The sequence below is a fragment of the Pseudorca crassidens genome, chromosome 4 (assembly GCF_039906515.1).
Source record: "Pseudorca crassidens isolate mPseCra1 chromosome 4, mPseCra1.hap1, whole genome shotgun sequence".
NCBI classification, from domain to species: domain Eukaryota; kingdom Metazoa; phylum Chordata; class Mammalia; order Artiodactyla; family Delphinidae; genus Pseudorca; species Pseudorca crassidens.
Genome location: NC_090299.1, coordinates 119392125 through 119405756, shown reverse-complemented (window position 1 = coordinate 119405756; position 13632 = coordinate 119392125). Strand labels below are relative to the sequence as shown.

Here is a 13632-nt window from a genome sequence, read left to right as displayed (position 1 = left end):
CCTGGAATTTCAAAAAAATGCTTCAATCAATATTTAGATTTGGAAATAAACCATGATTTTTGTATATCACATCAAACACTGCAATGGGATTGCAGATCATAAATTAATTTTATCAAAGAAATTATAAAATATTTTAATTTAATGACATAAACCACTCTTACATGTCATGATTGTCAGCATCTCTTTAAGCAATCCCTAGATCCATATACGATTTAAGTTCTATTTCTTTAAAAAAATGTTCTTCTCTCTAAAATAATTGAAATAAACTATTTATATTACAAAAATACAAATTATCTATATTAGCAATATTTTAAATAAATTAATTAAACCTGGAAATTTTAATTTTTTGAAAATTTAGTTAATTTTATTAAATGTTCAAATCGGAGTCCTCTTTTTTTTTAATCGAGGCATAATTGATATGAAAGTTTATATTAGTTTCAGATGTATAATCTAATGATTCGATATTTGTATATATTGTGAAATGATCACTGCAGTAAGTCTAGTTATCATCATAGTTACATCACAATACAGAGTTATAAAAATTTTTTTTCTTATGATGAGGACTTTTATGATTTATTTTTTCTTATGATGAAGAGTTTTAAGATTTATTTGTATAGTAGGGGATCTATATTCAATATCTTGTAATAGCTTATAATAAAAAATAATCTAAAAATATGTATATATATGCATTTATATATATAAGTGAACCACTGTGCTGTACAACTGAAATTAACACAATAGTGTAAATCAAGTATACTTCAATAAAAAAGTTTAAAATTAGCAACTTTCAGGTATGTAATACAGTATTATTAAGTATAGTCACCACACTGCGTATTAAATCTCCATGACTTCTTTATTTTATGACTGGAAGTTGGTACTCTTTGACCACTTTCACCCATTTTACCCACCATTCACCCCCACACTTTTGGCAGCCACCAATGTTCCAATCGGTTCTCTGAATCTATGAGCTTGTTGTTCTTGTTTTTTCTTTTTAAATTCCACATGTAGGTGAAATCATACACTACTTGTCTTTCTCTGTCTGACTTATTTCAATTAAAATAATACACTCTTAGTCCATCCATGTTGTCACAAATGGCAATATTATATTCTTCTTTATGGCTGAAGAATATCCCATTGTATATATACCACATCTTCTTTATCCATTTATCCATCAGTGAACACTTAGGTTGTTCCCATGTCTTGCTGATTGTAAATACTGCTGCAAAAAACATGGGAGTGCATACACATTTACAAGTTAATGTTTTTATTCTCTTAAGATAATACCCTGAAGTGGAATTGCTGGATCATATGGTAGTTCTATTTTTAATTTTGGGGGGAACCTCCATACTCTTTTCCATAGAGGCTGCACCAATTTACATTCCAACCAAAAGTGCACGAGTGTTCCCTTTTGTCCACATCCTCACCAACACTTGTTATTTCTTGTCTTTTTGATAATAACCATTTTGTTGGGTGTGACGTGATATCTAACAGTGGCTTTGATTTGCATTTCCCTGATGTTTACTGATGCTCATCATTTTTTCAGGTGTCTGTTGGCCATCTGTATGTCTTCTTTGAAAAAAAATGTCTATTAAGATCTTCTGCTCATGTTTAATTGGATTCTTTGTTTTGTTGTTGTTTTGTGGGGTTTTTGTTTTCTGTTTTTGCTACTGAATTGTATGAGCTCTCTTTATATTTTGGATATTAACACCTTATCAGCTGTATGATTTGCAAATATTTTCTCACATTTAGGGTTGCCTTTTTATTTTATTGATGGCTTCCTTTGCTGTGCAGAAGCTTTTTAGTTTGACGTAGTCCCACTTGTTTATTTTTGCTTTTGTTGCCTTTGCTTTTGGTGTCAGATTGAAAATATCATTGCCAGCACCAATATCAAGGAGCTTAACATCTATGTTTTCTTCTAGGATTTTTATGGTTTCACATCTTATATCAAGTCTTTAATCCATTTTGAGTTTTTTTGTGTATAGTATAAGGTAGTGCATAGTATAAGATTCATTCTTTTGCATGTAGCTGTCCAATTTTCCCGATACCATTTATTGAAGAAATTGTCCTTTCTTTATTTCATATTCTTGGCTCCTTTGTCATAAATTAATTATGTATGCCTGGGTTTATTTCTGGCCTCTCTCCTCTGTTCCATTGTTCTATGTGTCTGTTTTTATTCCAATACTTTACTGTTTTGATTACTGAATCCTTGTAATAGAGTTTGAAATTAGGAAGCATGATGCTTCCAGCTTTCTTCTTTCTTAAAATTTCTTTGGTTATTGGGGATCTTGGGTGGTGCTATTCAAATTTTAGGATTGTTTGTTCTATTTCTATGAAAAATGCCATTGGCAATCAGAGAAGAAAAAGAAATAAAAGGAATCCAAATTTGAAAAGAAGTTAAACTGCCACTGTTTGCAGATGACCTGATACTATAAATAGAAAATCCTAAAGAAGATACCAGAAAACTACTAGAGCTCATCAATGAATTTGGTAAAGTTGCAGGATACGAAATTAATACAGAGAAATCTGTTACATTTTTAGACACTAGCAACGAAAGATCAGAAAAAGAAATTCAAGAAAAAATCCTTTTTTCTATTGCACAAAAAAGGATAAAATGCCTAGGAATAAACCTACCTAATGAGGCAAAAGACCTATGCTCCAAAAACTATAAGATGCTGATGAAAGAAATCAAAGATGACACAAACAGATGGAAAGATATACCATGTTCTTCGACTGGAAGTATCAGTACTGTAAAAATGACTATACAACACAAGACAATCTACAGATTCAATACAATCCATATCAAATTACTAATGGCTCATCAAAATTACCATTTAATAATAATGATAATAATAATAAAAAAAATAAAGAGGGAGGGAGGAAACTTTGGGAGGTGATGGATATGTTGATGGCATAAATTGTGGTGATGTTTCCATGGATGTATATGTATATGCAAACTCATCAAGTTGTATACATTAAATATGTACAGCTTTTTGTATATCAATCATACCTCAAAAGAGCAGTTTTAAAAATTACCAATTAATGTAACCGACAAGGACTTAATCTCCAAAATATACAAACAGCTGATACAACTCAACAACAAAATACCAAACAACCCAATCAAAAAATGGGCAAAAGATCTAAATAGACATTTCTCCAGAGAAGACATACAGATGGCCAAGAAGCACATGAAAAGCTGCTCAACATCACTAATTATTAGAGAAATGCAAATCAAAACTACAATGAGGTATCACCTCACACCAGTCAGAATGGCTATCATCAAAATGTCTACAAATAATAAATGCTGCAGAGGGTGTGGAGAGAAGGGAACCCTCCTTCACTGTTGGTGGGAATGTAAATTGGTACAGCCACTGTGGAGAACAGTATGGAGGTTCCTAAAAAACTAAAAATAGAACTACCATATGACCCTGCAATCCCACTCTTGGGCATATATCCAGAGAAAAATATGATCTGAAAGGATACATGTACCCCAATATTCACTGAAGCACTGTTTACAATAGCCAAGACCTGGAAGCAACCTAAATGTCCATTGACAGAGGAATGGATAAAGAAGTTATGGTACATGTACACAATGGAATATTACTCAGCTATTAAAAAGAATGAAATAATGTCATTTGCAACAACATTAATGGACCTAGAGACTGTCATACCGAGTGAAGTAAGTCACACAGAGAAAGAAAAATATTATATGATATCACTTATATGTGGAATTTAAAAATGATACAAATGAACTTATTTACAAAACAGAAATAAACTCACAGACTCAGAGAACAAACTTTTGGTTACCAGGGTGAGGGGGGGCAGAGGGATAGTTAGGGAGTTTGGGATTGACAGAAAAAAAATTGTATATCACTATATTGTACACCTTTAACTTATATAATATGTACATCAACTATACATCAACTAAAAAGTTAAAAAAAAGAAAAATGTCATTGGTATTTTGATAGAGATTGTGTTGAATCTGTAGATTGCTTTCGGTAGTATAGACATTTTTAAAATATTAACTCTTCTAATCCATGAACATAGAATATCTTTCTATTTATTAATATCTTCAATTTCTTTCATCACTGTACATGTCTTTCCCTTCCTTGGTTCAATTTGTTTGTGTTTTTAAATGGGATTTTTTTCTTAATTTATCTTTCGAATAGTTTGTTGTTAGTATATGGAAACATGAAATTTTTGGCTATTGGTTCTGTATCTTGCAACTTCACTGAATTTGCTTATTCTCACAGGTTTTGGGTGGAGTGTTTAGAGGTTTCTAAGCCCCCTCTTGACAACATTATAACTCACAATTTCCCAGGACTTCTTTTGTTTAGAGGGTGGAAGTTTAGCTATTTAGAGAAGCATTTGTTTTAAACCTGATTGGTATTAGTCGCATGTGGATATTTCACGTATAGGTGCTTAGCACTGAGCACCGCATTCTGAGAGGAAACCATGAGTGTATTAGTGTGTTTGTGTGTGTGTGTGTTGTAATCTGCAGTTCCCTTTGAAGCATGAAGACTCTGGCAAGGCATCTTGCTCGGGTATAAATGTGTAATAATGTTTGTAGCCCTTTGTCAGTTGTATAAATTGGAAATATCTTTTCTCAAATTTCCCCACACTCTCTTTATACTGCCCTCTAATTAAAAGAAACTCTAAAATTTCATATGGTCAAACTTACATTTTCCTTCATGGCAGGTGCACTTTTGTAGATATTAACTAAAAACAAATTTTAATTGAGAGATCATGAAGATATTCCTCTATTTTAGCTCCTAAATGCCCTATAGTATGTCCATTCATATGTGGCTGGAGTTGACTTATATACACAGAATCAGTTCAATATTCTGGATCCCTTCTCATTAAAAGACTGAAATTTAATTGGGTGGGGGGAATGACATCATTATAACATTCAATCTTCTTAATATTTTATGTGGTAATTCTTGTCATCTATTTTTGTCCTTTTAAAGATTTTCTCTGTAATGAGAAATATGCATATTTTTGTGAGATTTCTTCCTAGATATTTGCTGTTTTTTGGTTCTATTACAAATGACAAGTTTCATTTTCTGATTGATACTCTTATACAGAAATGCACTTGAATTTTGCATATTGATCTTGTATGTAGCAACCTTGCAAAATTTACATATGTATTAAATTCATTTGTAAATCATTTTGGGTTTTCTATGTAAAAAATCATATCATTTAATAATAGGAAATTTTCTATTTTTTTCTTTCCAATTATTATACTTGTTCCCTCCTTGCCTGTTTGTGCTGCTTATGAATGCCAAAGCATTGTTGAATAGGTGTCGCATTTCCATTCTAAGAGAAAACTATCAGAATTTTATCAGTGTTGTAGGGTTTTGGTAGATATCCTTCAACAGATTAAGGAAGTTCGCTTCACTGTCTAATTTTCTAAATTTTTTTTTTTCTTCTCATGACTCCATGTATTAACCTGGGAAAGCTGACTTACAAAACACCACAGACTGACTGGTTTAAACAAAACAAATTTATTTTCTTGCAGTTCTGGAGGTCCAAGATCAAGGTGTCTGCAGGTTTGTTTTCTACTGAGGCCTCCTTGGCTTGCAGATAACCTCTCTCCGTGCCCTCTCATGGCCTTTTCTCTATGCATGCACATCCCTGGTATCTTTCTCCTTTTGAGGACAGTCATTGAAGTAGGGCCCAACACCGTGTTAAACAGGTGATAGCAAGAATCCTTTTTTGGGGCTTCGCTGTCCCTAGTGGCACAGTGGTTGAGAGTCCACCTGCCGATGCAGGGGACACGGGTTCGTGCCCCGGTCTGGCAGGATCCCACATGCCGCGGAGCAGCTGGGCCCGTGAGCCATGGCCGCTGAGCCTGCGCGTCTGGAGCCTGTGCTCCGCAACGGGAAAGACCACAGCAGTGAGAGGCCTGCATACCGCAAAAAAAAAAAAAAAAAAAAAAAAAAATATAGAATCCTTGTTTGAGGTCCATTGTCAGAACACTAACAGAATTTCATCACTGTGGTGGGTTTTGGTAGATATCAACTAACACATTAAGGCAATGACCTTTTCCTAATTTGCTAAATTTTCCTTTTTTTAAATCACTGACTGGTCATATTAGATTTGTCACCATTTTCATTTAACCTTGATTACCTACTTAAGTGCCCCACCTCTGAATACAGTTTGTGGTGGGACACATTCAGTTCATAACTATGGATGATGAATTTTATCAAATGATTTTTCTGCCATCTATTGAGATAATCATGAGACTTGTTTTCATTTAGTCTATTATGTAGTAAAATAAATTGAGTATTCAGTGACGTTTCTTATTGGTCTCTGGCTTTTTAGAATATAACTTTATTGGTTGTAAAGATATGCATGTGTGGTAAACCTTTCAAGAAAAACAAAGGAATTATTATTATTATTATTTTATTTTTTTGCGGTACGTGGGTCTCTCACCGTTATGGCCTCTCCCGTTGCGGAGCACAGGCTCCGGACGCGCAGGCTCAGCGGCCATGGCTCACGGGCCCAGCCGCTCTGCGGCATGTGGGATCTTCCTGGACCGGGGCACGAACCCGTGTCCCCTGCATCGGCAGGCGGACTCTCAACCACTGCGCCACCAGGGAAGCCCCAAAGGAATTATTAATATCAAGATACTGGATGCTTCAAACTGAGGAAAATGGGGGTGACATAGTGTGTTAGAATCCACGGGGCCTCTGAGCTACCGTGTAATGTTTGATTTCTTCACCTAGGTGTTTTATACACGGGTACTAATTTTACTATTCTCCTTTAAATTGTATCTACATGTTTACTACACAATCTTATATGCCTGCTTTTCATAACAAAACACAAATAGATGAGTCACACTCAAAGATGAAATAAGCTACTGTGAAAATTAGAAATAGAATAGAAACATGCTTAAATGTTGGAACCAGGAAGAGAAAAGTAGCAGCCAGTTTAACCCTGTTGAGACATGGAAACAAATCTCCCCAAGCACAGGAAGGAGCAGGGACAATCTGCAAGTATTTAGGGGAACTTCCCTGGCGGTCCAGTGGTTAAGACTCGGAGCTTTCACTGCATTGGGCGCAGGTTCTGTCCCTGGCTGGGGAACTATGATCACACATGTCACAGAGGGGGAGGGGTGTTATTAGGCCCCCAAAATAAAAAACCAAGGAAAAGTATAAGACTGATCTTTTTCTATGTCAAATATCTCCCAGGAAGATGTATAAATCATCTCACATAATGTCATAGTTACTGGACAATCTCAAATTTCAAGTAAGAGAGTAATTTAGATGTACTACTGGTAATGAGCAAAACCCAACCCCTGTATAAAGGGCAATAAATCTGCCTGACCTTTGCCCTCGAGGGAGACTGGACAGTATACAAACCTGCCTGTGCTCTGATGGAGATGCCACCTCTATCTTTCAAGGGTGTTTCCCATAAAAACGTCCTGGGAAACATAGTCCTGAGTGGTCGGTCCCTTGCTCCCGACATGTGCAAGACGCCCCCTGAGAACTGTCTCCACACAGGTGTGTTTCCTCTCCCACATGGAACGTGTAAGGTGCTTATGGAACAGGTAAATGTATAGGTATAGGAAATATGCAAGTGTTCACACATTTACTGAAGCTGTGAAATTACAATTTTATACGCCCCAACGTTAGAATTCCAGAAACACTTTACAGTTAAACTCCACGTCCCTGTTAGTTCCCACAACATCTCTACTGCTATGGAAACACCACCACCAACAACAACAAAATAGAAAACAAAATGAGAAAAACTTTCTTCATGACTTTAAGTCAAATAAACATTTAAAAAAAAAATCTCGGTGCCAGATGTAAGGACAGTTGTAAACATTCTACCTACTGTCCATAAATTTCAGGAAGAAAAAGAAGCAAAGTCAAAGATCATCCTTAGTAATCTCTTACTGCGCAGATTGTAAGAGGTTGAGTATAGCATCCGATAGAGAAATAGGGCTTTAAGATCTCAGAAAATTTGTCGGTGAAAGAGTGGATGTGGGACCTGTCCTTCCAACTGTAGAAGGAAATCGCACGCAACTCATAGTCCAGATACACATCGATCCCGCCAGGTTCCTCCTTCAGCTCCAGGGGAAGGGCGCCCCCCGGCCCGCGGGCCTCACAATCCCCTCCGCGCAGCCCCAGAGTCCAGAGGCCTTTCTGTCCCTCCAGGTGCCCAGCGCCGCTCCTGGAGGCGGAGTCTGCGCAGACGCCCACAGCCCACGAGGCCCCGCCCACCCACTACCGCCCGCCGCTGGCAAAGCCCACAGAGTCCAGCACCGCAGGCTCCGTGCAGAATCTGTGCGCGCTTGGGGGAAAAAGCTGCCTGCTCCTCGCAAACGTCACCGACTTTCTATCCTCGGACACGAGCAGGTTGGGATGCGCTGTCTCGGGGTCCAGGGTCACGTCCTCCCGGAACTTCTGAATGATTTTCTGCAGAGCTGAGTGCTGCGGGGGGGCAGGCTGCAGCCTTCCCGCCTCAGCTGGAAGGAGTAGACGTCGGGGCACCTCAGACGCTCGCACCTGCCCAGGACGCCCCCGATGCCACTCAGCAGCCTGGCTCCAGGAAACACGCTTCTCTCTGTCACCTCGTGCAGGAGGCCCCGCAGCTCGCAGATGTGGTCTGAGGAGGCGGTGATGTTGGCGCCCAGCTGCTCCCGGATGTCCTGCTCCTCCTGGACCAGCCTCGCCAGGACGGCCTCCTGCTCGCCGTCCACAGCCCGGCTCAGCTGCCGGAACTCCGAGGCCAGCTCCAGCCGCTGGCGCTGCACCAGCTCCCGCAGCTCCAGCAGCTTTCTGTCCTGCGCGGCCACCAGGCTGTGGGCATCTGCCACCCGCCTCTTCAAAGGCTCCACGTAAGCGCTGAGCCTCTGCCAGTGGTCAGCCGCGGCCTCGCCCACCGGCCTCAAGTGGCCCTGGTGCTCAGGGGTCCGTGCGCACAGGGGACACAGCACTTCCACGTGTTCCTCGCAGAAGAGGCTCAGGACCTGGCGGTGCAGCTCGCACGGGCGCGGCTCCTCGCAGCTCCTCCTGTTGCTCCGGCTGCTCTGGAGCAGCCTGGCCACACGGATCATCCTGCCCAGCTGGGTGTTTCTCCTCACCTGCCGCTCCTGGCACGGGCGGTGGCACACGGGGCAGGGGAACCTGTCCTCCAGGTGAGCCCAGGACCGCTGGATGCAGAAGCGGCAGGAGTTGTGCCCACACTCAGTGGTGACGGGGTCTCTCAGGCCCTCCAGACAGATGGAACAATTGGCTTCTGCCTGGAGTCCAGCCAGGGCCGCTGCCACAGTCATCGGGGCTGCACTGAGGTGGGTTTCTTAGGAGGCCGGGCTACTGGGTCTCTGCGCTGAGTAGCAGGTGCACCCTCGGGTCTCCCTCCTTCCTGTCCTGGATGTTGCAGGACTCTGGGGTGCAGGCAGGTGTTCAGAGAGGCTTCCTCCACTCCTGCGGCCTATCATAGAGCAGCTGGGCGACTCACTGCCTTTAGCAGCTCCAGGGTGTGAAGCCAAGCTCAGCAACTCTCTGGGTCAGAAAGCAGACACAGCTCCAAAGTGCCTTTTCCTTCCTGGGGATGAGAAAATAATCCTTCCTGTGAAAAGGCTGCCCTGTGTCTTGAGGGACCCTCACTGCCACAGTGAGGCATCCTCTGATCCTCCCCTCCACCATGACCCACCTACACCCACATGGACCACAGGTTGATGGCACCAGGTCCTGGGACTGTGGAAAGTGTGTGGGCTTGAGGACAAGAGCCCAGGGCCTGGATGGGACTCCCCCTCAGTCACCTCCTATCTGGGAACCTGGGGAAAGTTACATAACATCCCATTTCAAAGAGAATCTGGTTAAAGGATAAAAAACCCAGCTTCAATAATTTCAATCTTGTCAAAAATCTAATTTAAAAAACTGGTACTTTTTGGCTTAAACCACAGATCCTTCTAACAGCACTGAATTCATAATACATCAAAATTTACTTTTCACTTAAGCTTCTCAACTACAGAATACATGAAATTTTTTGCATAAGTGGATGGGATTTGGACTAGATGAAATTTGCTCTGGGCACCCTCCCAAAACTGACTTTTCACTTCAAGCTCAGAACGAGATTGAGATCAGTACGTCAATTTGAGTTGAAGCTGAGAAACACACACACATACAAACGTACTCCCTGATGACAGTGGTGAGCTACCAACTAGTGAGGATTTGTGGAGTCAAGATCCTAAGAAGAAGGTGTGGAGCTTTCCCTTTGAAGCATCTGCTGATTCTCAAAGAGGCTGAGAGGCCACCAACTCTCAGGGCTGAGAACTCTTGAGTTCAGGGCACCCACACAGGAAGAGTCCTGTTAGACGCTCCAAACTTTCCACTGGGATCAGCAAAGTGATCCCCAAAGCTGAAAGTGAGCATCCATGGAGGGTATGGGGGGAGGTGGGAGGGGGTGGGGGTGTATTGATTTAATCATCTCCAGCCCGGATAGGTTAAAGACAATCTCTGAGTCCAGAGACCCCAGAATGAATTTCAAGCGCTAAGATATAACGTCTTGGAGATATGTGGTGTCACTGGATCATTCATACACAGCTGGTGAGAGGTAAGTGGGCACAACCACTTTTGAAAACTATTTTGCATTATTAACTATCGTAGAACATACACTCAGTTATTTTACTCAGGCTGTGTAACCATCCAGACTATGAACCAGGGCTACAAACTCTGTGCACAAAAGTACATACACGAAGGTTCAATACAACGCTTTTCACAAGTCCAAACTGGAAATAACCGCAAAGTTCCACGGCATTAGAATGGCTAGATGAATGTGGTCTGTTCAAACAATGGGACATTAATCAGCAATGTGTGGACACTAAATACTCTTCACCCCAAAACTGGGGTGAATCTCAAAGATGTAACGTGGTGTGACAAAAAGCCAGGCACAAAAGAATACACACCGTGTGTGCAGGAGAAACGACTTCATGGTGTTAGACCTCAGCATCAGTGCTCATACTGGGGGAGGAGGGATGGGCTAGTGATTGGGAGGAAGGTGAGAAGGGCTCTAGGGGTGCTGGTAACAATCTGTTTCTTCATCTGGGTGGTGGTGTAGGGTTACAGGCTTATGCAGTTTTCACTGTGCATGTCTAATAAAAGCAAAAGTGACCATAAAACCATAGACTATAGAAATAAATTATAGAGAAATATGTTCCATCTGTTTGGCCGAGGAAGCAAATTTTTGAAAATCAGAAAACTACATGATTACTTCAAGCATATATTTAGCTTATATCAAGCAATTCAAGCAAACATAATGAAAAATCTGGACATAAAAATGGGTAAAGAAGATAAAAAGATGCCAATAATGAAATCAAAGCAGATCATTTTTAATAATCCAGAGATATCAGAGTGAAAAACAAGAGAAATTGTTCTTTGTGCCTTGTCTGATTGGCATAGATTTATAAAATACTGCAAACAGGGTAGTGGAGCCAGAAAGAGAGGAAGCCTGGTAGGGTGGAGCGAGCAGAGATTCTGAGCGAAGCTGCCTGGGCTGCAATCCTGGCTCTTCCATCTATGGCCCTGTGACCTTTGACAGGTCAGAAGGGATTTATGGAGGAGGGGGAAAATGTGCCTAGCAGCAGGCCTGGCACATGGAAGGTGCTCTATGGTACTCAACTAACAAAACCCCAGACTTTCCATGCTCAGGATGCTGTGATCAAAGAATATGTCTTTCACTGTCACCACTAACACCCTTGCCAAAGTCCCTACATGTTCCTCTGGGTGCCTGCACCAGCCTCTGACCACCCAGCCCACTACCACCCACTGGGCCCCTCCAGTCTCCTCCCACCCACACCAGGATCTAATCACACCCTCTCCTGCAGGACTGCTGTTCCTGGCACGAGAACCACGTCCTTCCCTCAGCTCCAGCTTCTCCCAGCACCAAGCTCTCTGCAGCACTCAACCTCCTGCCCTCTTCCTGCAGGTTCAGCCCACTCTGGTCCCAGCACCTTTGTACAAGCAGAGCCCTCACTTGTCTCCTCACTCTCCCAGCTCAGAGCTCACTTGTCCCTTCCTCCTGATCCCAGCTTCCCGACTCCATGAGGGGTCACCTCCCCCAACAAAATGTGCCAGAGCTGTAAGGACAGGATCAGGAACTCTTTCCACTCTGGCTGTTGTAAATTTACCCAGGTTTTGGAAATCTGCATCCCACACGTGACTGCCAACTCCGTGTTATCCCGCCATGATGGCATCTCCAAATATCACCTCAGTCCCAGACTAAGCTGTTAAATGACTAAAATCCTGGCCAGGTTTCCAGTCTCCCTTAGGAACTGAGTGACTTTGGGCAACTTAACTTGTACTCTCTGTGTGTGCAAGCAGGCAGTGGTGAAGTTGAGGAAGACCGAGTTCATTCAAGGCCCCATAGCTCTAATCCCTCCACTCTCCACCTACACACTGATGATGGATTTAAAAATCAAAGAGGAGCCCGGTGGCCACCTTTGATGTGGTTTCAGACATGACCGTGCATCACTGAGAATTTGATTTTCTGAACTGGTTGCGGCTCAAGGACACCATCAGCCATTTTCACAACAGCATCTGCTGACAGCTCTGGGGCAACTTTGCAGTTTCAACGTCCCCGCCCCCGCACCTGCAGCTGTGTAATCATTTGCAGCCCCAGCCAATGCTTCTTTGCTTAGCACCCTTATTTTATGTAACCTTGCAGGTTCTTTGCCTTGATAAGCCTCCCCCAGCTTGGACTCAGGGAACACAAGTCAAGTGCTTCATGAATCCGGGTCTCTGGGGCTGCTGTCCTAACAACCCCCAAATAAAGGCCTCTATTTCAATCAGGTCTTGGTTTCTGAAATTTTGGTTAACACCACAAAGTGCCCCTGACTGAGACATCTTGGAGGGGGATCCCACAGGGGCTTCAAACCAGCCTCTGGGGGCTTTCTCACACACAGATACCAGTCTCTCCATCCTTGGGCCCTGGACAGGGTGGGAACTGGGCATCTGTGCTCTCAGCAAACATTTAGGTGAGTTAGGACAAGGCCCGCTGTGGGACTGGGAACCCTAATAAAGGACAGGTTTTTACATATGCCAAACCCCAGTCTGGATTCCCTTGGAGGTGGATCCCTAGGCTGGGCCTGGAGCAGCGGCTCAGGAAGCCCCATGGTCTTGCCTCATCCTTGATCCCCGCTTACCTGAGGGGGCAGTTCTCTCTGGGTTCCTGGGCCAGGTCCTCAGGCTGCTCTCCCAACATATGGCGGGGTCTGGGATGTGACGGGTATATATACACCCCCAGGAGGGTGGAGCTGTTGGGGTCCAGCCCTAAAGGCTGTGGCTCCTCCATAGATGGGAGGGTGGGCCCTGGGCATGGAGGGGTGTGTGGGGTGTGTTCAGAGGTGCTGCTTAGAGATGAGAGAGGAGGGCCAGGCCCTGCCTAGATTAGGTCAGGTGATAAACAGGATCTCCATTGCACCTTTGTGATCCTCCCTTGATCCTCTCAATGCCACTTAATTTCATCTTTGCTGATGATGAACTGAAATCTGAAAAGCTTTGTAAGGTTGTCCATTTACTCCCCGAGGAGGGGAGATGTGATTCAGGGCCCTCTGGCTCCCCTGCCCTTCCCGGTTAGGTAGCAAATTGTCAGGGAGGCTGCAAAATTACACGTCCCTGAGCAAAA

General features: G+C 42.6%; 1 protein-coding gene across 1 annotated transcript in view; it reads right to left on the bottom strand.

The window, feature by feature from the left end:
• TRIM75 (tripartite motif containing 75) overlaps positions 1–9280 on the bottom strand; it is a 31313-nt gene extending 22033 nt beyond the window's left edge. The window contains 3 exon segments of the mRNA XM_067734641.1: positions 7899–8228; positions 8268–8444; positions 8447–9280. Of these exon segments, the coding sequence (XP_067590742.1) occupies positions 7899–8228; positions 8268–8444; positions 8447–9280 (1341 nt within the window).
• Positions 9281–13632: the final 4352 nt, after the last annotated feature.